Below are 24,227 nucleotides of genomic sequence, written 5' to 3' on the forward strand. Positions count from 1 at the left end.
GAGCACAATATATTGTAGGAAGGAAAGTGGGACTTTGGGAAAACATGTTAATTCAGTTTCTAATACAAAGTTTACATTGATGGGGAGAGCAAAGGTAAGTGACTTTGCATTTCCCCACCCCCAAAGAAGGACCTGGCTCAAGTGTAGACGCTGGTGGGTCTCTCCATTGCTTTGCCATCTTAGCCTCCTCCACAGCTCGTTCTAACTTAGCCAGAAGACATCAATGATCAAATAGCACCACCCAGTGATCATTTAAGAAATAATTGCACTGTGCACTTCAATGCCTTTTAATGCTGTCCAGCAAACGCTAATAGATCTGGGTGTTTCTATTGCCATCCAACATTTAATGTAGCATCAGCAGTGGACTAGACTCAGTAAAACAGGAGTGGGCCTTCTTAAGGCTTATGAGTTCAGTGTTGTTTTTTTACTAGAACCACCAGCAGGAACCAGGTACAACACAATGGCTCAAGAAGGAGATGCAGAATTGCAGAACTATTATTATAATTATTGCTGCTGTTGTTAATAATTTAATTTATATCCCCCTTCCCAAAGATGCATTCAAGGTGTGCCTCTGAGCACAAACTCAGCCCAGGAAATTATTTTCTGTACCAGAACCGGAGCTTGCACACAAATCCTTCCACAGATACATCTACTCCTGTTTCCCTGAGCTTTCTTGATTTTGGTAGCCTAATTTAGCAGGGGAGAAGAAGATTTTCGTTGTTGCTATTCTTCTGCCATTGGAAGCTGGAATTCAGAACCCTTCGGTGATCAACTGCAAATAACCTCGCATTCTACCAGTAGATCCCAACTTTACTTTCGGCCTGACCCTGCTGGAAAGAACATAGAAACAATGGGGTCCCCTGTCTAGGCAGTGTGCAGTTCCATCAAGAGGGCAAAGTGGTGGAGGGAGATATCAGAGATTGATAAAAGGAGTACAGGGAGGATACAGGAGAGAGCCAGGTTGCACAGGAGCCTTTGCCACCCACTCAACCCTGAAAGCAGCCAATGAGATGGAGCTCCCTCCTGCCTGCCTCCTAGTGGAAGATGAAGTAAAAAGGTGATGCTGTGAGATACATTGTTTTGTCCGTTTACATGCAAAGATCACATCCTGCTGCATCAACACACCCACCATGGCTGCAAGATAAAACAATCCCTTATGATGTGGGTTCAATAATATAGTATCATTAAAAAAATCAGCAACTTCTCTCCAAGATTCAGCGGTTGTATTGAACTCCTCCCATGCCAAGTGACGTCGAAAGATACTGGGGTAAGGTTTTCCCAGGATTTTCCCAAGCAGTGGTTCTGACGTCTTGGCCAAAAGCAAAACCAATCTCCTCTTCCCGATTTAACCTAACTTAAATCTGCTCCGCTCAGTTATCAGGATGGGGCTTAATCTGAACCAGGGGCAACTGAAATCCAATTCTATCAGGTTTCATTCATAGAAGATGTGAAGAAATCACTCAAGGGGCTTCTGGGCATGTGCAGAGTGCATTTTGTCACCAAGTAACCATCGCTTGAGCTTCTGGTTTTGTTTTTAATATTGCCTTGCAAGATGAGATTTCCCCTAACTCTTGCAGGTCCGTTTCTGAATCAAAAGCCTGAGGCTTGGCCACAACCTCAACATCTTCCCGCCTCCTTCACCTCTCCTCAAAATCCGGCTGCCTCCATGCTGCAGCCTGAACTGGAGAAGTCTTGGTTGAGTCATTCTGTTGATGCTCCCCAGCCTTAGCCAAGCAGGAGTCCCCACTTGAAGGGGCTCCTAGCGGAATTTCCAGCATGTTCAGGTGAAATGGTTGTCTGGGGAATGATGGAACCACATTAGCTGTAGGGAGAAAAGGGGGAAATGGAAATGATGAAGATAAACGGTATTGGAGAAGATTGCATTTGTCTGTGTTGGTTGCTGAGCAGAGAATCTCATGCCCTTTCAAGGAGTAACTAGGAAAATAGGAAGCTTCCTTCTAAGTGAATCAGACCTTGGGTCCCATCTAGGCCAGTATTGCTAACACTGACTGGCAGTGGATCTCCAGGGTTGCAGGTTGGAGCTTTTCCAGCCCTACCTGAAGAACCAGGGGATTGAACCTGCAACCTTCCACATGCAAGGCAGGTGCTCTACCACTGAGCCACAGAACTGACCAGCTTCTTTGGTGGGGCACACACTGTGCGATGACTAAGGGAACTGTTACTAAGCTGTGATAAATACATTTTAGTTATCAATGCATCCAGTTAGTATAAATGTTGATGGTGTGTGTGGCATATCTCAGTGGCAGAGCACATGCTTTGCATGCAGAATGTCCTGGGTTCTATCAGCAATTAATACAATGATAATGACGATAATGGACCTCAGGTGGACGATGACATGAAACTTCTCTGCCTGAAAGACTCTAAAGAACTGCTGCTAGTCATAGTAGCCAATACCTTTTCCCAACCTCGGGACCCCAGATGTTGGACCATGGGCTTTGGGGATCATGGGAGTTGTAATCCAACAACATCTGTGTTTGGGAAAGGCTGGGCTAGATGAATATACAGTCTGACCTGGTAGAAGGCACCTTCTTATGTTATTCTGAATTAAAACTCGAAATTCACTTCCCTTTTTAATAGCTGCAAAGATGTGCTTTTAGACTGAGTGTATAGGAGTAAGGATTGCCCACCCGCAGAGAAGCCCACCCATGTGTTTCCGCATGAGTCAGTGATCGGGGAGGGAGAATGAGTTCCCAAGTTCACCTCCAGTTCGAATCTAACTCTTAGATTTAAGTGTTAGAAGTATCACAGGTGATGGGAAAGAGAAACATCCTTCTCTTTCCTGTCCTCTGCCAATCAGAGCCCACATGGGACTGAGATGGATGGAGAATGGCATAAAGGAGCTTCAAATGTTGCTCCTGTGTTGTGTCTCTGTGTGATTCATTATTCTGGCCTTGCTTCTTTCCAGTCATCAGTCTCAATGGGGAGTGATGGCTGTGCTGTGTCTCTGCAGCTATGATCACACCAGAAATAAATGAATAATCCAGAGAAAGCAGAATTACTCACCCTCAGGGGAGGTTCCCCAGTGCATCTCTGTATGAGTTACTGCACTGAGTATGCCATCTTCCAATCAGGAGGTGCCTCCAAACAACAACTCCAGCAGAAGCTCCGGGGATGGACTCCACCAAGGGTGGGCAATTCTTGTTCTCACACTCTATGTAATAAGTGCCCCTTTTCTGGGTACAAGTGCTTCCTATTTTATTTTATTTTTAAAAAAAGTCTACCCTAGCTATTAGAAATTTGAGAAATGTGGGTTTCAAGGTCTCACTATTTGGAGAGAAGAGGAAGATGGGCATTTGTTATGCAAAAGGGCATTCTGGACGGTGTGGGATTTACACTCACATGGCAAACTGAATGAAACAAAAAACACTCTTTAAGTTTCATGCATGGAAAATATGTTGGAAGAAACACCATAAGGTTACTGCAATTCTTTGCTCCAGCACCAGATTTCCAAAACTGTTAACCGGCGATCCCTGACATATGCCTCTTTTTCAGCGCAATCCTATGCATGTATACTCAGAATTAAGTCCTAGGTATAGGATTGCAGCTTTAAAATGTTTCAGGTAAGGAGATTCTTAAACAGCCTTGTCCAACCATGTACCCTCAAGACCAGCGGATGATGGGAGTTGTACTCCAACACATCTGGAAGGCATCAGGTTGGGGAAGGCTGCTCTAAAACTTCTCCAGCCTGCTATTATTCCATGATACCTAAGTGGTGCTCAGCTGCCCAGGGCTGACAGGAGTTGCAGTCCAACCAGTGGAGTCTGGTGGATCTGATTTTGGTGGGGCTGTGAATCCATTCTGGATTTCAGTTAGAACTCTAAAAGAGACATCCAAGGTGATGAATGCTAGCCCAAAGACAGGTTAAGCTCCTTTAGAGTTCTGGCTGGTTCTGACTGAAACCCCAAATGGATTCAGAGCCCCATGGAATTCAGAGCCACCAGCCTCCACTAAGTCTAACATCTGGACAGCCAGAAGTTTGCCTGATAGGACACAGGTTTTGTATGCAGGAGACTTTCAGTTGCAATCCCTGGCAGGTTCAGTGATAAAGTACCCCAAAAGGAGAAAGTATGTAGACTTACCATGTGCACACTTCTCTGATGCTTTCCTAGAGAAAGAGAGAAAAGATGGTATTAGATGGATCGGTCACAGATGGTTATCTTTACTTGTCTACAGTGGTAAATTCTGCAGACACTCCTCCTCACACACTCTATAGCTGCACCCACCAGGGGAGTTCCAAATTCAGGCAGCTGTGTTTCCATATCAACAAACCAGTCCTAGCTGTTTTCATTTCCACCAGAAGCAGGCCTTTTGATAATTAATGAGTCTTAATTATCAATTTAAGAATAAATCACCTCAAAATACTTTGTATTACAACACAGTGCTTACAGCAACATATTGTCCCTGGGAGAATCCATTCCCCACCCCTCCCCTCTCCTCCCCAGGTATTCACCTGGTTCACACATAACACTGGCAAATCATGTGTTAATTAATTAACCCACAATTTGCCAGGGTCCTGTGCTGCTGCCATTCTGAATACACAGCCTCTAATCAGCCTTATTGGAGATTGGGCTGTGACATGTGAACCTGGACACTATGGGTTAATCATGAGTTAAACACCCCAAAGTTAACCTACAATTAACTTTGGGTCATTTAACCCACACTTCACCCATAGTGTCTGGGTTCGCATGTCACAGACCAACCTCAGATCGGAGGCTGCATATTCAAAATGGCAGTGGCACATGCTGCATCAAATCGTGGATTTATGCTGCCATCACAAGTGAATTGGGACACTGTGAGGATTGCAGCTAAACTCAGGGGTAGTAATAGGGAAGTACGGAGGTGTAGGGTGGCCTCTTACCCATTGCCAAAAGAGAGGGCACAAGGCTGTACGAAAATTGCATACACTAATGTATAGGTGCAAATTTAGAGGGGGGAATGTTATAATTTAAATAGATATACAATCCATTGCCCCATAATGGGGAAGCCTGTGGCAAGGTTCAGCCTGTTGCCCAGGTGCTGGCTGCTCTCCTTCCTTTTGGTTCTTATCTGGACTGAGACCAGGTAGCTCTTTAAATAAAGCGCTAGCATCTGACGGAGCTTCAAGTAGAGGACTGTTCTCTGTAAAGCAAAGCACCTGGCCTTCCTAGCCCAGGGGTGGCAAATGATGTCATCCTCCCTGCTCATTGAAATGTCCCAGCTTTACAAGTCCTGGCTCCGCTACAGCACTCATGCCAGGACTAGAGGATCCGTGAAGTGGGAAATGGGAAAATCCCCCGTGATTTTTTACACAAAGATCAGTGCACCGATCTGTGCAAGATACATATCTAGGCAGGTTTGCACAGCTTCCCAATCATCCAAGCAAGGGCAGAGCTGTTATGACTGCAAACTAGGCAAGTCAAGCGATCTAACCAAGGTCAGCAGAGGTCTGAAGGCAAGTCCCCTGATGCAGCCCAGTTGAACCCACAGCACCCAACATTAATGGCAAAGTGGGAGCAATCAGGATGCGGGCACATTGTGGTTTATTAAGCTGGTATTTATGGAGCGTGTTCAGAGGAGGGCAACCAGGATGATCAGGGGTCTGGAAACAAAGCCCTATGAAGAGAGACTGAAAGAACTGGGCATGTTTAGCCTGGAGAAGAGAAGATTGAGGGGAGACAGGATAGCACTCTTCAAAGACTTGAAAGGTTGTCACACAGAGGAGGGACAGGATCTCTTCTCGATCCTCCCAGAGTGCAGGACACGGAATAACCGGCTCAAGTTAAAGGAAGCCAGATTCCAGCTGGACATCAGGAAAAACTTCCTGACTGTTAGAGCAGTGCGACAATGGAATCAGTTACCTAGGGAGGTTGTGGGTTCTCCCACACTAGAGGCCTTCAAGGGCTGTCAGGGATGCTTTAGGGTGGATTCCTGCATTGAGCAGGGGGTTAGACTCGATGGCCTTAGAGGCCCCTTCCAAGTCTACTATACTATGATTCTATACGACAACGGGATTGGTCCTCATTGAATATAAACCCGAATTTATCTTGATTCGAATGTACACAAAGAGTGTCACACTGCAGCAGCAACAGCGATCTCCTGATTTTTTTAATAGTGCAGTTATTAATGCGCACATACGATGCTATGGAGGATAGAGGAGTGAAGCTATAAATTTTATCTGTGGACCTCCGCAGATTCACATAAGAGAAAAACTGACAGGGGTTGGGAGAAGGAACAAGGCAGCAAAAGAGGATGTGAGAGGGGGGAAAGCAGTGCATTGGAAATGACAACCCTCCAAAAAGAAAATGGAGGCTTTTCTCCAAGGAGCGAGACAAGGACTGAACATGCCTCCTCCCTCTGGCTGCCTGTTCCCCCCTCTTTGTTTAATATTATAAGCTCTATTTGCAGAGCTCTGCAGAATCATATAATTTAAAATGAAAATGGTGGGAAGGAACGAGGGAGCCAGAGGAGGATGCAATAGGTGGGAAGGTGGGAAACCAGCCAATCACTTTGTCCTGCTCACATGTCAAGATGCGATTTAACTCCCCCAATGACACAGAACTATAACGCATAGCAAACTCAGATGTTGATGCAAAAGTCGCGGTAAATAGCAACTGCGAATATGTGCATTATCGCATTAAGAAAACAGCGCTACGGCGAATGGACGGCTGCGTCATGTGTCCTGAAATGTGAATCTGCACGTTTAGGTCAGGGTTAAGAACCCGTATAGACAAGCCCCTGGTGTGTGCGTATCTGAAATATAGGGTGATCAGCTGCCAAAGGAGAACAGTTTCCCAAGTACCTTCAAATTGCTTTGCAGGATAGCGTACAGGGCTGGGGTCAAGGGTCGGCCTGGTCGGGCACCTGCTGTGGGCCCACGCCACAGCAGAGCCCCCACTAACAGGATCCCCCTGGCGTTGCTCCACCTCTTCACCATGGCAACTTGCTTCTTCCTCTGAGAAGGATGAGTAGATGCCACAGCCTACTTGCTTTCTGCCTGTCAAGCAGACCAGTGGTAGCAATGAGGAGGAGGAGGAGGAGGAGGAGGAGGAGGAGGAGGAGGACCAAGAGCAGCTGGTGAAAATAGCAGTAAGCAGGTAAACTCACTGAGGGAAGGGCCCTTTGAGGAGGCCTTGTCCCAAAAGGCCTTCAAAAACCAGAAGCCGGCAATGATAGTAAATTTCAGAAAGTGCAGTTTGTCTCTCACCTCGGTATATCCAGGTGTGCCTGCCTAAATTTCCTCTTTTATACAACAGTGTTCCAAGGCCCTGTTCTCCTTTGAATCTTCTTGTCCACCTAATGAAAAATCTGGTTGGTTTGAGGGCAGGATTCATAAATTTGGAGAAGACTGCAATAAGTTTCTCCATTGGTAGGGTGACCATATGAAAAGGAGGACAGGGCTCCTGTATCTTTAGCACTTGTATTGAAAAGGGAATTTCAGCAGGTGTCATTTGTATATATGGAGAACCTGGTGAAATTTCCTCTTCGTCACAGAAGTTAAAGCTGCAGGTGCCCTGCCCTCTTTTAAATCTGGTCACTTTAGTATAGCTCCTGCAGCTTTAACTGTGGTGATGAAGAAAGAATTTCACCAGGTTCTCCATGTATACAAATGACACCTGCAGAAATTCCCTTTTCTATGCAACTGTTAATGATACAGGAGCCCTGTCCTCCTTTTCATATGGTCACCCTATTCTCCATCCTCCAAGAACAGACGGATATCGAAAATCTCTTCTCTCTTCCACTACGCCACACGTAGGATAGCCCCGCTTCTTCTCTGTGCCTTTAAGAGTAGCAAGGCAGGCTGAAATTCAACGCATAATGCAGACTTCCCACCCCTGGCATCTTTGCGGTGGGAAAGTGTGGCCCCTGATGAATTTCTACCTGCTGTGTATTCATTATAGGCACAGTGGCTTTGGCAGAAAAGAAGGTGGCACTCCTTCCAGGGAGACATTAAGCAGACTCCAATGCAGGCTGGTAGGTGCAATGCCAGCGGGTGGTGAAACCGCTCTGGGTTCTGACTGAAACCCGCAGTCATTGCCCCACTGATATCGGAGACACCAGCCTCCTCTGACAGGCCTACATGGCTCCACATGCCACTTGCTCAACTGGCATCCCATGTGCTGTTTATTCCTGAGAACCAGGAGTGGCTGGCTACAATCCAAGCTGAGGCATGGAGTAATAACATAAACATGCCATTGCCCCGGGCCGCCTTACCTAATGGTTGGCCTGCGAGTTATCAGTCACGGGGAGGGTGGTGCCCCTGAAATCCTTCTAATCAGTTGTGCACGTGCTGTGCCTGGAATGGTACAGTCACCTTGCTGCACTGCGACATGCTCCAGCCCTACCCCATGCTGTATGAGGTCATGAAACACACCCAGCTCAGCCTCTAGGAATTTACAAGCTGCCTGCTTTAATGATGCTGTCTGGGGCAGAGGTGTCAGACCGTGCCCTGAGCTTTGATCCTGCACTTTGGACCTCTTAAATTAATAATTTCCAGCGCAAGTAGCTATACTAGGCTGTTGCAGCAAATACAATAAATCCTGTTGCTTTTATTAGTTAAAGAGCCCTTGCAACACTTCCATTGTAGCAGAATATAGCTAGCGCGACCAGATACAAAAGAGGGCAGGGCTCCTGCAGCTTTAACTGTTGTGATGTAGAGGGAATTTCACCAGGTGCTGCGTGCATACAAGTGAGACCTGCTGAAATTCTCTTTTGTATACAACTGTTAAAGATACAGGAGCCCTGTCCAACTTTCCATAAGGTCACGCTACTACAGCTTCCATCTGCCCTAGCAGTAGAGCCAATGGTGAGTAGGGTGACCATATGAAAAGGAGGACAGGGCTCCTGTATCTTTAACAGTTGTATTGAAAAGGGAATTTCAGCAGGTGTCATTTGTATATATGGAGAACCTGGTGAAATTCCCTCTTCATCACAACAGTTAAAGCTGCAGGTGCCCTGCCCTCTTCTAAATCTGGTCACTCTAGTATAGCTCCTGCAGCTTTAACTGTGGTGATGAAGAGGAAATTTCACCAGGTTCCCCATATATACAAATGACACCTGCTGAAATTCCCTTTTCTATGCAACTGTTAAAGATACAGGAGCCCTGTCCTCCTTTTCATATGGTCACCCTAATGGTGAGGGATGATGAGACTTGCAGTCCAACATCTGGATGGCCACAAGTTGCCCTTTCATGATCTAAGGAAGCAGGCAAGTGAACCTCAGACACTTTGTATCCTATTTGTTAATTAAAGGTACAAATATCTAGGTTGCCATCTGGCATTGAACCAGAAACGTCTGATCTCCTTCCCCTATTATAATCAATTGTAATTAACTAGGGTGACCATATGAAAAGGAGGACAGAGCTCCTCTATCTTTAACAGTTGCATAGAAAAGGGAATTTCAGCAGGTGTCATTTGTATATATGGAGAACCTCGTGAAATTCCCTCTTCATCACAGCAGTTAAAGTTGTAGAAGTTATACTAGAGTGACCAGATTTAAAAGAGGATAGGGCACCTGCAGCTTTAACTGTTGTGATGAAGAGGAAATTTACTTTTCAACACAACTGTTAAAGATACAGAAGCCCTGTCCTCCTTTTCATATGGTCACCCTAAATTAACTACAAGCCATAATAGTTTAGCTCAGTCGGGACATGTAGCTCAGCATCATCTGTGTATATTAGGTGATGTTCAAAACGTAGAACCCAATGATACTATTCCTGCCTCAGAAACCTTTGGGCTTGTTTGCAATCCGAGCTCACATGACGTCACTGCTGAAGTGGTGCCAGCTCTGCGTTCCCCCCGGGAGTATCGGATGCTGTTCCTGATTGTTTGGGGATGATGTCGCACAGAGCTAATGTGCGGAAGTCTTTACCTGGCACTTCCTCATGTTTGAAATATTACAAGGCCTCTGGCCTGACGTGGCCCTTGCATGCTCCATTGCCATGTAGCGTCCTGGTTTCCAACCTCTGTTCTGCCTAGCGGACTGCATCGCCTCGAAGGGAAGAGGGATGCAGAGTTCAGTGTGAGGAGACAGGCCTCGTTCTATTAGAAGGCTGGGTGGGCAGAAAGTGGATCACCAGATGTTTTGGACTTCAGTTCCCAGAAGCTCCTGCCAGCATGCTGGGAGGAGAAGTCCAAAACATCCAAAATCTACTTCCTCCCCACTCCTAGTGTCAGGCTTCAGTCTCCGCAGGCACTTATGTCAATCCTGGACAAGGTGTCACCTCCTAACCTGTGCTAGATCTAGATTACTGCTTTATAGTGGCATTGAAGTGCACTGATAACCGTTGGGCCACATACATATTCCATCTACCACTTTAATAGCCCTCGTCTATATGACGGCGGTAGTGCTGCGCCCGGCAGAGTGAGCCAGGGTGCAGCTGCATTGACGCGCCTTCCTAGTGTCTATATGGGAAGGAGCGCAGTTGTGGGTTTACAGGCACTGCTGCCGTGCCTGCCCGAGGCACCTCGGAGCATCTGTGCCCCATCCTCTCTGGTAAGTGTGTGTGGGGGGAGGGGTTAATGGGAAAAGCTGTTTGTTTGTTAAGCTGTAAATGCAAAGGCTCGCATTTACAGCTAACTGGGGGCGTGGGGAGACGGGAAGATGTGATCCCTTGCATCTAAAGATTAAAAATTAATAAACAGGTAAGTCCCTGACTTTTTTTTTAGTGTGGAGCTTTGGGACTTTGCCTCGGGACATCAGGAAAAACTTCCTGACTGTTAAAGCAGTACGACAATGGAACCAGTTACCTAGGGAGGTTGTGGGCTCTCCCACACTAGAGGCCTTCAAGAGGCAGCTGGACAAGCATCTGTCAGGGATGCTTTAGGGTGGATTCCTGCATTGAGCAGGGGGTTGGACTCGATGGCCTTGTAGGCCCCTTCCAACAATACTATTCATAGAATCATAGAATAGCATGAATATTCTATGACTCTATGATTCTATGATCCCTTCGGAGTGGCGTCGTCGTCATGTAACTCACCTGCCGCCACTCCAAAGCTACCCCAGGGTAAAGCGCCTGTGTCGAAGTCCCCATAGTGTTATTTCCTGCCTCTTTATTCCACATTATCTAAAATACCACAACAAATGTCACTGTGTGTCCTACAAGGAAGTGGAGGCTGCTGGCTGCAATGTCAGTGGGCTGATGAATCTGTTCAGGCTTTCAGTCACCGCCCGAGTGACACCAGAGCTAAGCCTCCACTGGGGAAAGGATGAGTCATGGGGAAGGGTGTGTGGCCATCTGGGGACCCCTGGAGAGGTGGATTGGGACCCCAGGTGGGCTACATTAGCTCTGCACTGCATGGCTGAGATTTAACAGGCCTGTTTTACTGTATTTCCAGAGCTTATAGCTCTTAGTAAAGTTGCCTCAATGTAAAACCGTGTTCTGCTGCTTTTTAATTAGAATGAATGATGACCTCAAACTGGAAAATGTAAAAAAACAAACCACCCAACAACATTTAAGTTAATTGATGGAAGCTCATTTTTTGTAGTTAGTACCTAGGGTGACCATATGAAAAGGAGGACAGGGCTCCTGTATCTTTGACAGTTGTATTGAAAAGGGAATTTCAGCAGGTGTCATTTGTATATATGGGGAACCTGCTGAAATTTCCTCTTCATCACAACAGTTAAAGCTGCAGGTGCCCTGCCCTCTTTTAAATCTGGTCACTCTAGTATAGCTCCTGCAGCTTTAACTGTTGCGATGAAGAGGGAATTCCCCCGCTTTCTCCATATTTACAAATGATACCTGCTGAAATTCCCTTTTCTATGGAACTGTTAAAGTCACAGGAACCCTGTTCTCCTTTTCATATGGCCACCCTATTAGTACCCAAATGACTATAGAACTTTGGAGAGAGAGAGAGAAAGTTAAAGGGACTGACGGCTTTTGGCCCACTTAGCTCACTGCAGACAATACCCTAAAGCAACACCACCACCGTGATCAGCTTGGCACCCCCTTCAGCTTAATGGCAAGGGGCGAGCGCTCAGTTTGCTCACCCCTAGATCTGGCACCGGAAAACAGGCAGGAGGATCTGTAGCGGCCCTCTCTCCCATTGCCGTAGGAAAGCTTAAAGGGAGATCTTCAGTATCTGGGTTGCGAGACAGCAAAGCAGAGAGCCCGTGTGGTGTAGTGGTTAGAGTGTTGGACTGGGAGTCGGGCGATCCTGGTTCTGGTCCCCAATTGGCCATGAAGCTTGCTGGGTGACTTTGGGGCAGTCACTGACTCTTAGCCTAATCTACCTGACAGGGTTGTTGTTGTCAGCATAAAATGGAGAGGAGGAGGATTATGTAAACTGCCTAGGTTTCCTTGCAAGAGGAAAAAAGGTGGGATATAAATGTAACAACATATCGTCTCCTTTTACCACCCCCACCCCCACCCCCATCTGTAGGATGGCACAGAAGGAGTCCTGCTCATTTCAGTAGTTGGTGAAAGGAAGGATATGAAGGGTGGGAGATGAGAAAAGCTGCCTCAGAGCAGAAGCAGAGCTCAGGGGTAGTGCACATGCATGACAGACATGCATGTGCAGATTCTTTTAACAGGAGATGCCAGGAATTGAAGCCAGGACTTCCTGCATCTCCTGTTAAAAGAATCTGGGAGCAGGGGGAAGACACCCCCTGCCCTGCCCCAGGCTCGGATGCTGGGGGAGAGGATGCCACTGATCAGACTGGATAACACTGGGACAAATGGATAAACATCTGATTTGGTGTAAGGCAGCCTTTCCTAACCTGGAGGCCATTCCCTGACCTCGTGCCTTCCAGCCATGCTGGGAGTTGTAGTCCAACATGTCTGGAGGGCACGAGGTCAGGGAATGGTGGTATAAGGTCGTTAAAGGAGCACAGGCAAATCTGCAGTTTGCGGTCTAGAGCAGATGGAAAGGAAGGCCAAGTTCTTGTGCCTTTGTAGACTGTTGTGCAGAATCCAAGGCAGATTTCTTCTGCCCTTCCCAACACACTATACCTGGTTGCTTCTTCTATTAAAAGTCCCATCCTTTGCACCCTGGCTGGGGAAACCCGTGGCCTTCCTGTGGACTCAGTCTCCCATCAGCCCCAACCAGCATGGCCAATGCTCAGGGACGATAGGAGCTGGAGTTCTATATAACACCCTGGAGGGTCACAGACTCCGCAGTCCATCATGGCGAGTTGTTTGGGTCTTTCTCCTTTCTATGCAATGACTGAGGCTGCGATCCTCAACTACACGGAGTGGGTTGTATCTTGGTGGCAGAGCACTCGCTTTGCATGCAGAAGGTCCCAGGTTCAATTCCCAGTATCTCGAAGGAGGGCTAAGAAAGAATCCTACTTCAAACCCTGAAGATCCACTGCCAGTCAGCGTCAATACTGGGCTAGATGCACCAAGGGACTCAGTATAAAATTCTTGACTTCCTAAATGCATTTGTTGGGCGTGTGCTCCAGTACCTTTACATCTTCCCACCATATTTTAGTGTACCTTGTGGAATCATCATCATCATCATCATCATCATCATCATCATCATCATCATCCCATAAAATCAGCCCCTCTGTGAGTGGTGGGACTGAATCTAAAAGAATGACATCCAAGGGAGGTTTCTCCTTTGGGTTGCCATTTTGGGGAGCCACGTGGAAGAAGGCACTGCACCACCACCACCACCACCACCATTGGTTGGGAACTGGAATGTTACCAGGTTCCTGTGTGAGAGGCAGGCCTATGACCCTAACCTAGGGTGAGAGTCTGGGTGGGGGAAGTTGTGGTTAGTGGCATGCTTTCCACCCCCCTCCCCAAGTGGTAGTCTGGGAGTAGAAAGATAGGAATATAGGTTACAAGTTAACATCTTCCGTCCAACTGGGAGTGGGATGTAACCACCTGTGTGGTCTCATTTATCTTTCAAACACCTCCTGGAAACAAACTTGTTCATCCAAGCTGTCTCTGGGCTGTAATTAAATTAATCACGCTGCTCCATCTCACTGCTCATTGTATTTGCTTTTATTGTAACTGGGATGGTTTTAATGTTGTGCTTTTAAATATTGCATTTTAATTTTTAATATTTATATGTGACCTGCTTAGAGATTTTATTATATTTAGCAGTATATAAATGATTAAGTACATAAATAAACGAATTCCCTAAATGTAAGTCAGAGTGGCCGTTGTTCCTGCTGTAAGTTCTAATACATGTTGTCTTGTTTGTGTTTAATTAACCTGTATTGACTAGGCCTTGAAGGGCCTGTGCTTTGATTAGGCAGCTCAGATCTTGCAAGACTTACCTTACTTAAGCCTGCAGCTGGTACCATTGCTTAGGAATTATCAGTGTAATGCAATGCATGTAACCCAACATAGCTTAAAAGGGCTCAGAGCAAAGGCAAGCAACAAAGTGGTAGGTAATATCCAAAGGTGGTAAAGATGAGAATCTAGTCCAAACAGTGGTGGTGCAAAGAAGAGACATCCACGTGCAAGAATTCTGCATACCCAGAAATTTGCTTGCCTATTTGTACTGTCAAAGAGACAAGCTCCCATTCACTTTTAGGGGGTGACTTGTCTCTTTGGCAATGGGGGACTTCTTCAGTGTAAACTACCAAACACAGATCTGGCTGTATGCACAGTTCTCTTCCGTACATACCTGTCTCTTCTTCCTTCCTGCTTTCCCCATTTTGCAGGTGGTAGTGGTTGAAAACTGAAGCACTGATGTAACTTGATGGCCTTATAGGCCCCTTCCAACTCTACTATTCTATGATTCTATGAACTTAAAATGGCGATTTCTGCATCTCTTGTGGTGCTTCCTTGACTATTTTTTTTTATATTTTGTATCTGATCTACAATTTTCCACCATTCCATGTCGTCAATGATTCTTGCCATCTTGTCCTCATTCATTATTGAAGTCCCAACGTTTCCACTGATGTGGAACTTTGAGCCCGTTTGCCATAATTTATTTCCATCCATGTATTATTTATGTATTATTTATTTCGAAAGACTCTGCTCATATATTCTGTCTCCTTTGTAACAAAATGATCCAAGGCCATTCAACCTGTCGTTGGATGATGACATTGCTTTCAAAATGCATCCTTTCCCAAGGGACCAGCGATCATTAGATTTGCAGAACACCTCTGGACAGGCTCAACCAGATCAAGAAATGAGCCTTCATCAGAGGGATCCTAATCCTGGCCTCCCACAGATCTGTCAGTTTGCCAGATATATTTTTCCACCACCTGTCTCTCCTCTTCACTTTCTCTCTTCTCTTTTGTGTGAGATCTTGTTCTTTTGTCCTTCCAGACCCTGTTTGTAAGGGTGCATCAAACCAATCTCTTGAACCAAATAAGGGAGGCTGCAACCCTAAACTCACTTTCGCGTTAGTAAGCCCCTTTGAAGCCAGTGGAACTTCCTTCTGATCGCACCATTATTATCCAAGTGAAAGGACATGCTGCATAGAGGTGTCCAGGAGGTAGATCACCCAACATTTTGAACTTCAACTCTCAGAAGCTCCTGCCAGTATCTCCAGTGGTTAGGAATACTGGGAACTGAAATGCAGAAATCTGGAGACCTACTTTCTGCCCACCCATGGCGGAAGAGTTGGAACAGGGTAGACCCCTGCCAAGCAGGACGACCACACCCCTGCACTCCCTCTTCTACACAATTATTCATGGTTTAACGGGCTTGTTGTCCTACTTCCCTTGCTCGGCTCCATCCATTTTCTTCTGCTGCCCCTTACGCCTGGAACGCTCTTCCAGAACATTTGAGAACTACAACTTCAATCGCAGCTTTTAAAGCTCAACTAAAAACTTTTCTTTTTCCTAAAGCTTTTAAAACTTGATGTTGTGCAGACTTTATACTGTTAGTTTTACTCTGCCCTGTGCCTGCTTACCCTACCCTGTGCCTGTTTGCATTCTCTTCCCCTCCTTATTGTTTTACTATGATTTTATTAGATTGTAAGCCTATGCGGCAGAGTCTTGCTATTTACTGTTTTACTCTGTACAGCACCATGTACACTGATGGTGCTATATAAATAAATAATAATAATAATCTGTTGAATCATCTAGATCTCCTTCTTGGAGGAAGGATGTAGATGATCCCAAGCTCTGTGCCCAAGCTTTTGGGGGTGAATGATCAGCCGCAAGGCAATTAAATAAACTGCACACCTTGCGCACATAATGCATCACACTCTGCATAGAAGCAAAAAGATATATATCTAGGGCAGATGGAAAGTCTACCAGGGCATGGGACAATGATCTCATATGTCCAGCAAGCAGGCTGGCCCTGGAGCTGCTGTCCCAGGTGCTTGTGCTTTGCACCTGTATAACGATGGGCAATTAACAAAGCCCTGTTAAATATGATGATAGGTAGGTGGCTGGACAAGCGATGACCATGAGGAAACGGGGGAGAGGGGACAGTCGCACGTACATCCTGTGTTTCAGATGATATATGCGGTTATGCCTTAGAAACACCTACCTCTTTTGCCAACGTATTGGTTCTATGCACCAGAGTGACTGTTCATTATAAACAATTTAAATGGGCATGTATAGCAGAAATGTACGCCAAGGCATAAATATCTTTGCTTTGACTGAGTGGAGTTAATCATACTGCTACAGTTGTTATAATGTATAAAATATAGCCACAGCCACCTTAAAGGTTTCCCCTTTTCGGTTGACCTAGTTACATTACTGCAATGCGCTCTATGTGAGGCTGCCTTTGAAGACGGTTCAGAAGCTGCAGCTTGTGCAAAATGCAGCGGCCAGATTGGTAACAGGGACCAGAAGGTTTGAACATATAAGACCGACTCTGGAACGCTTGCATTGGCTGCCTGTACGTTTCCGAGTCTGGTTCAAGGTGCTGGTTTTAACCTATAAAGCCTTAAACGGCTTGGGACCACAATACCTGACGGAACGCCTCTCCTGACATGAATCTACCCGTACACTACGTTCAACATCTAAGGTTCTCCCCCAGGTGTCTACTCCGAGGGAAGCTCGGAGGGTGGCAACAAGGGAAAGAGCCTTTTCTGTGTTGTCCCCCCCAATTATGGAACGATCTCCCAGATGAGTCCCGCCTGGCGCCAACATTGTTATCTTTTTGGCACCTGGTGAAGACTTTCCTTTTCTCTCAGGCATTTAACAGCATATGTTGAGTTTTCACTGACTCCAAAATGAGCTTCGGCCTGGCTGAGTGTTTAAAAATTGTTTTAAATGTTAGCTGTGTTTATGTTTTTGTTTTTTAAATTTTGTATATTGATTTTTAACATTCAGCTTTTTAAATCTAGTCTTTTTAATCTTTGTAAACCTCCCAGAGAGGCAGTATATAAATGTAATAAAGAAAGAAATAACTTTAATCACATATTTTTCTCCTATCCCTTCTTCTGGGAATAGGGCTGGTGTCAAGGTTGGGCCATGGCCAAGGACCACAGCCAGTGTGGTGTAGTGGCTAAAGTGTCAAACTGGGAGTCAGGAGATCTGGGTTCTAGTCCCCACTCAGCCATTGAAACCCACTGGGTGACTTTGGGCCAGAGACAGGCTCCCAGCCCAACCTACCTCACAGGGCTGTTGTGAGGATAAAATGGAGAGAGGGAGGTTTATGTATGCCGCCTTGGGTTCCTTGGACGAAAAAAGGCGGGATATAAATGCAATAATACAGACAGACAGACCAGCAAGGCCCACTGACAAGACCCCCGGAGTTGCTCCTCCTCACCATGGCGACCTCCTTGTTGCCCTGCCTCTCGCTCTGGCCTAGACATCAGAGGCAACGAGAAGCAGGAGCAGCCGATGCCACGGCCTACTGGTTCACTGGCTCAATGCCTGTCATGCAACCACGAGAAAGAGGATGAAGGAGCAAAAGCAGCTGGTGGCAATGGCCGCGAGTGGGCAGCCTCTCTGAGTTCACATGGCTGGGGCATTCTGGGAGTTGTAGTCCAACACATCTGGAGCGCCCCAGGCTGAGGAAGGCTGCTCTAAAAGGCTCTTCCTTTCATGCTGGTGGGAAGAGTAGGTTGGGATGGGCTACTTATACTTTGTTGTCTAGCATCGTTTGATGAGTGATATTGTCTACATAAAGTGTTTATTTATTTATTTTGCTTGCTTGCTTAATTAATTTATAAGCCACTTTTCAGGAAACAAAGCCCTCACAAAGCGGATTGCAACAGCCTTTAAAATGGGGTGGGTGGGGTTGCTCAGCACCCAAGATGCCAGCGGCTGTGAATGGCCAACGAGGCCAATTGAACTGAGCCCCGGCATCAGCACAATCCCTGATCAACCTTTCTCACTGTTCTTCCAGAGTACAGGAGTCCTGCGGAGGGGGATACTAAGTATCACAGAAGTCATCCATTATTTCCCCCTGCCTCACTTCCTCCCGGAAGCTCAGGGCAGGATACATGCTGCCCACCCCCGGCCCCTTTTATACTTATCACAACGCAGAGAGGTAGGTTTGGCTGGCCCAAGCATAGGGTGACCATATTTTGGAAACCAAAAAGGAGGACATCATGGCCGACCCTCGAAGAGGCGTGCCCAACCCAACATGTCCAGCCCCCAAGAAGGTGTGCCCATCCTGACATAACCGCCCCCAAAGGGGTGTGGCCTTGGTCGCATGTCTGGTTTATTGACTTGTAAACTAGAATCTAAAAGTCAATAAAGTATGATATCGTTGAGCATCTCTGAATCCTACAACTAAACTATTACAGTTGTGAAACGCAATCAGAGTTTGGAAAAAGGGGGAAAGGGACAGGACTACAGCATCACAACTTCCTATGTTTATTTTACAAACATGTCTCTCAAAAACAAAAGTGGGTCACATCATCCACGCAGGTCATCCAGTGAGCTTCGAAATTGTGTGGGAATTTGAACCCAAGTCTTCCTGGCCCCGATTGGTTCCCCACCCGCAATATTCTCCACCACACTGCAATTAGGCTCTTAAAAAGTGGCCATGGAGGTTTGTGTCATTGGGGAGGGTGAGTCAGTAGCAACTCAGCAGCGATCTCCCCCAAAATGCCCCTCACACACTGACATTAGGCTTAAAAAGATTGCCTAAATTTATTTATTGAGTTATTACATTTGTAAACCTCCCAACAGCTGAAACTTGAGTGGGGCAGCAAGGAAAATCTCTGATCGGAGAGGGCCGGTCCTGGGGGGAAAGCTGGTAGGCTGGATAGGGACACCCTGTAGGCCATATCTGGCCCATGGGCCGGAATTTCCTACCTCTACTCTAACCACTACACCACACTGGCTAAACTAGTGCTCTGGACAGGGCCTGTCTCCTATCTGAAGAAGGCAGGGAGGCGCTCCTAGCCCAGTAGATCTTGTGAAGGGCCTACCTGGAGACACACCCCACTTGTAATATAGAGAGAGCCCAAAAGCAGCATTGTGAAGAAACAAGGCCTAAAGTGGAACTTTTCTGGCCTTCCTACCCGAAAGGCTCAAAGCAGTTGAGTTTCAGCGACGTCAGCGTCAGTCACTCACAACTCTGACTTGTCTCTTGCTGCACCGGTATCGCTTTACATATCTTGCCCGTCTAGAACTGCAAGGCAACTCTTCTTCTTGTCTCCACCTTCGCAGGAGAAGGTGAAGCAACAGAAGAGAAAGTATTTGCAGATGCAACAGATAAGTGACGGCTGGTGCAATCAGGGAAAGGCGGATCTCATGAATGAAATTCCCACAGCACAGGATTCTTCCTTTCAGACTCTGGGGCATTACCACTGGGCATCCCAAATCCAATGACCTTCTTCTTCATATTCTATTTTTAGTAAGCACAAGATAAGGAAGGCTGTATCTTCTCAGATTCTCTCTCTCTATCTCTTTTGGCAAGATTACGCATGTTTTGAGACTGGCAAGGCTTTCCTTCTTGGAAAACAGAAAATTCAGAATAGAAATCCAGCAGGTGGAATGTCGAAACTCAAATCTTGAGTTTGCAATTGGTTCATTAATGAATTTGGTTCATTACCAATGCAAATAGGTCGGTTACACCAGGATAAGATATCACAGTGAGAGCAAATTTTAATGCATCTAACAACAACAACAACTCGCCATACAGGTAGATGTGCAAGAAGACAGAATATTATTTATTTATTTTAAAACATTTTTCTACCACCTGTCCTGAACAGCATATCCAGGGTGGATAATAATAATAATAATAATAATAATAATAATAATAATAATAATAATAATAATAATAATAAAACTAGCTTTTCAATATAATCAATGGCCATATATTAAAAATAGAAAAACCAGACGTCATGAATCGATAAATGTTGAGGTGAATAAAAAGTTTTTGGCATTCGCCTAAACAGCAGCAGAGTTGATGCATGTTTTGTTTCTGGGGGGAGGGTATTCTAGAGAGCGAGCATTTGAAAACTTCTAATGCACATTAGCATATGTGCCAGTGGAGGCTGGTGGCTCTGATGTCAGTGGGGCTGTGCATCCGCTCTGGGTTTCAGTCAGAACGCTAAAGGAGCTATACAAGGTGCTGAACCTATTTTGGGGATTGGGTTGAACCCTTTGGATAGCTCCATTAGAATTCTGACGGTAACCAAGAGCAAATTCACAACCCCACTGACATCAGTGCCACCAGCCTCCACTGGAAAGTGTGCATTTGTGCAAAACCCTCACAAAGTTTTTTGTGTTTTTTTCAACCCCACAGATTCTCACAACTCAGAAAAAGCCGGTCTACTACTAAATCTGCAAGTTGGATTTATAGAAATCCGAACTGATTTGGATCCACTGCAGATTTCTAGAGCAGCCATAGCGACAACTCCCATCGTCTCCAGTCAGCATGATGGGAGCTGTAGTCCAACAGATCTGAAGAGTTGCGGGAGGCTGGTAGATGAAGTTGTTTCAGTTCCGTAGAGATGTCTCCCACCTCCAGGTTATGCTACTCTGTAATAGTCCATTCATCCTGCTGGTACCGTAGTTTTTCTTGGATATTTCTTTTTTGTGCTCCTCTAAGGTGCCTCCACTCGGGGCATTCTAGCTTTTCCACATGACTGCAATCCTGCTGCTCTTCTCCTGCTATGGCTGCCTATGTCAGCAGAGAGCCTCCCACACCGACAGCTCAGACAGGGAGAAACTGCCACTACACAACCACTGTTCGCAACTTCCAGCCTGCATCTGGAGTACTTTATACTGACTCACACCATGCCTTGGCCCATCTAGTTCAATGCTGTTTCCCCAGCAGCAGGCAACCTGGTGCCCTCCAGATGTTTTGGACTATAACTCCCATTAACCCCAGGCACCATGCTCAAATAGACAAGGATTATGTGTGTCGTAGTCCAAAACATCTGGAGGGCACCACATTGCCTGCCCCGTCCTGCACGGACTGGCAGTTGCAGCAACTCGCCATCATTTCAGGCAGGATTGTTTTCCAGACCTACCTGGAGATGCCAGGGACTGAACCTGGGATCTTTTGCATGCAAAAGGTGTCGCCCTGACTCTAAGGAACAGCCTCACCCCTGGCTCACACGAGACAAAATGGTCCACTTCAGAAATCTCATGACCAAATAGCAACTTAGAGTGGAGTTTCACAAGCAAAACAGGGGTAGAGCATGACTTCCCCCCGCATAGAATCATAGAATAGTAGAGTTGGAAGGGGCCTATGAGGCCATCAAGTCCAATCCCCTGCTCAAGGCAGGAATCCACCTTAAAGTATCCCTGACAGATGGTTGTCCAGCTGCCCCTTGAAAGCCTCTAGTGTGGGAGAGTCTACCACCTCCCCAGGTCATGGGTTCCATTGTCGTACTGCTCTAACACTCAGGAAGTTTTTCCTGATGCCAAGTCCACTGGCACTATGTTATTGATCCACATGATTCCCTTTCCCTCTGGTTGCCTTTCGCCCAAAATGAAGGGGGCCCAATTACCGTATTTCTTCGATTGTAAGACGCCATCAATTGTAAGACGCACATTAATTTCAGTACCACCAACAGAAAAAACCCTAAGACACACCCGCGATTCTAAGACGCACCCTGTTTTTAGAGATGTTTATATGGGGGGAAAAGTGTGTCTCAGAATCTTAGAAATAGGGTACACATTTCTGTCCAGTGGAGGCTCATGTCTCCCCTATTAGTGGGATGGTGAATCCTCTCCAGTCTTCCGCACCTTGGAGAGCTCCTTTAGAGCTCCTTTAGAGTTCTGACTGAAACCTGGAACGGATTCACCACCCCACTGACATCGGAGCCACCTGTCTCTACTGTTTCTGTCATCTCAACAAGCCTGTCCTAAAATTGAGACTATAGGCAATAGTCATCTTCCCGTCTTCTGTCCAAGCCCTGCTCGACATCCTCTTCACTGGGTCCATAAGTGCATTTCCATCAGTAAGAACATCAGAACATAAGGAGAGCCATGCTGGATCAAGCCAAGGGTCCATCTAGTCCAAAATTCTGTTCACAAAGCGGCCAGCGAAATACCTCATGTGCAGCCCACAAGTAGGACGTGAAGCAGTAGCTTTTGTAGCCTCCTCTTTGTAGAAGCCTCCTGACATTAGCAAGTCTCTGATTTTGAGCTGATGATCACACACGTGGTTCAAGAGGAAGAAAATGTTCACGTTGCCTTCAGGATTGTCACTTTTCTTATTCTTCTAGCAGAGCTCCTTTGCCTTTAACTGCTGGGGTAACAGACAGAAATTTAACATGAGCTGTTTTTTCTCCGAATCCACTGATGGGTTGGGGGGGGGGGAAAGCTTCACCTGTTGAATTTCTGCCTGCCCCACAACTGTTAAAGGGACAAAAATGCTGAGAAACTTCCTACCACTTTCCTCCCTAGAGCGTTATTTTGTTTATGTTTTAACACTCAGAAAAAGGTAAGTCTTGAAATAAAGGTTAAATGTGGATATGGCAATTGACTTCCACAGCAAGCCAACAAATACACATTTGAATGTTGCCAAAACTTAGCACATTTTTGTAAAAATTAAATTTAAAAAATTGCACTGTGTCCGTTTCTAAAAGCAAAGGTGCTGCAATATATGCTTAACTGGAAATCAAACGTTCTGCCTTGAAAGCCCTTCTCCCAATAACCAAACCCAGATGTTTAGAGGCTGGGTGGAAGGAGGGGCACTCTGCACATGTTCAGAGATGCTCTCTCCTTTAAAGATTGCTTGACATGTTCCAGGAGGACTGAAACCTGGCAGTGACCTAAGCAATTGAACCTCCCCAATTCCAATTCCTCCCATGTCATACCTTTTTCTCCTGGATGCTGGCCGTGGGTGCCCACCCGCCACGGCGCCTCCGGGACTTGGGCACGAGGGGCACGTGGGCTGTCTTGGCATTGAGGTGTTGGGTGATCTTGACCTCCACGGCCAGCTTGACGTTGGTCCGGAGGTTCTTCCTTTCGAAAACGGTCTTGCACTGGGGACAGGACAGCACCCGGGGGCCCTTGCCAGCTGCTGCGGCCTCCTCCCAGTAGCGGGTGATACAGGCCCGGCAGTAGCTGTGATCACAGTCCAGGGTCACCGGGTCCTTAAAGTGACCCCTGCAGGCAGGGCAGATTGCCGCTCTCTGCAGCTCAGCCACCAGCCCTTTGCCTTCCATGGCGTGTGTGTAATGAGCTGAGCTCTGTGGTTTGATGCCAGCTAAGTACCTTCTTTTTTATGGAAGGGGCGGAGGCGCAAGGGAGGGCTGAGGAGGAGCCTCCTCCCTGCTGCAGGTAAACATCACTTGCATAACCGGCCAGTCCTTCCACTCTGCGAACTCGGGCTTCCTGTGCCAAAATGTGGCAGGAACAGCCTCTGGGGTGGAAGACGGGTTTTTGTTTTTGTTTGGCTTTTGGAAAGATTTCGCCGTCTGATCATTCCTAGCTGCTAACGCCAAAGGGGAAGAGGAATGGAACCGGGCCAGGGCTGCAGCTGGGGTTTTTAATCTCCAGGGTTAGGGCAGGAATCCTGATTCCCGTCTTCACTCGCCTCCTTCGTAGATCTGTCCCAAACTGGAAATGGAGCTAAGCGCCTCTGCTGCATAAATTCAGGCGCACAACTACTTAAGGCACCATGCAGTGCACATCCTGCAGTTTCAACCTTCCTCCCCCCCCCCCCCCGAAGATGTCATGCTCTGGGCTTTTAATGGAGGATAGGGGCTATGGCAGAACAAATCAACCCAGCATATTGCAGAATAAATCAATCCAGTATAATCCAGGGGTGTCTGCAGAATGAATTAATGACTGGGGATGATTGGAGGTGTAGTCTTCTTCAGCAAGGTATAACAGCACAGTGGATGGAGTTCACCAGCTCGTCCTTTGCAAAATGTTGAGAGGGGGGGGGCTGTGATAGAGGTTAGAACTAGGGCGGTGGTGACTGTTATTCCAGATTAGTGAATCCA

General features: G+C 46.5%; 1 protein-coding gene across 2 annotated transcripts; it reads right to left on the reverse strand.

Moving 5' to 3' along the window:
- Positions 1-1,232: 1,232 nt before the first annotated feature.
- Positions 1,233-23,463, reverse strand: RNF39 (ring finger protein 39). Of its 2 annotated transcripts, XM_063122250.1 has the most exons (3): positions 23,094-23,463; positions 4,101-4,126; positions 1,233-1,822 (listed from the first exon to the last, which is right to left on the reverse strand). In XM_063122250.1, the coding sequence occupies exons 1-3, from the start codon at positions 23,442-23,444 to the stop codon at positions 1,819-1,821; spliced, it is 381 nt and encodes a 126-aa protein (XP_062978320.1). In that variant the 5' UTR covers positions 23,445-23,463; the 3' UTR covers positions 1,233-1,818. The 2 variants fall into 2 exon arrangements, with proteins under 2 accessions (XP_062978320.1, XP_062978321.1); XM_063122251.1 differs by lacking the exons at positions 1,233-1,822; positions 4,101-4,126 and adding an exon at positions 22,042-22,522.
- Between the last annotated feature and the right edge of the window lie 764 nt (positions 23,464-24,227).

The sequence above is a fragment of the Elgaria multicarinata genome, chromosome 3, assembly GCF_023053635.1.
Source record: "Elgaria multicarinata webbii isolate HBS135686 ecotype San Diego chromosome 3, rElgMul1.1.pri, whole genome shotgun sequence".
Taxonomy (NCBI): Eukaryota; Metazoa; Chordata; class Lepidosauria; order Squamata; family Anguidae; genus Elgaria; species Elgaria multicarinata.

What these genes read in the sequence shown, in the direction of transcription:
- RNF39 (XM_063122250.1), bottom strand. Translation starts at nt 23,444, where the DNA reads ATGGAAGGCAAAGGGCTGGTGGCTGAGCTGCAGAGAGCGGCAATCTGC. An exon ending in CCAGCATCCAGGAGAAAAAG is followed by an intron (nt 4,127 to 23,093) that starts GTATGACATGGG and finishes CTCTTTCTCTAG; the next exon opens with GAAAGCATCAGAGAAGTGTG.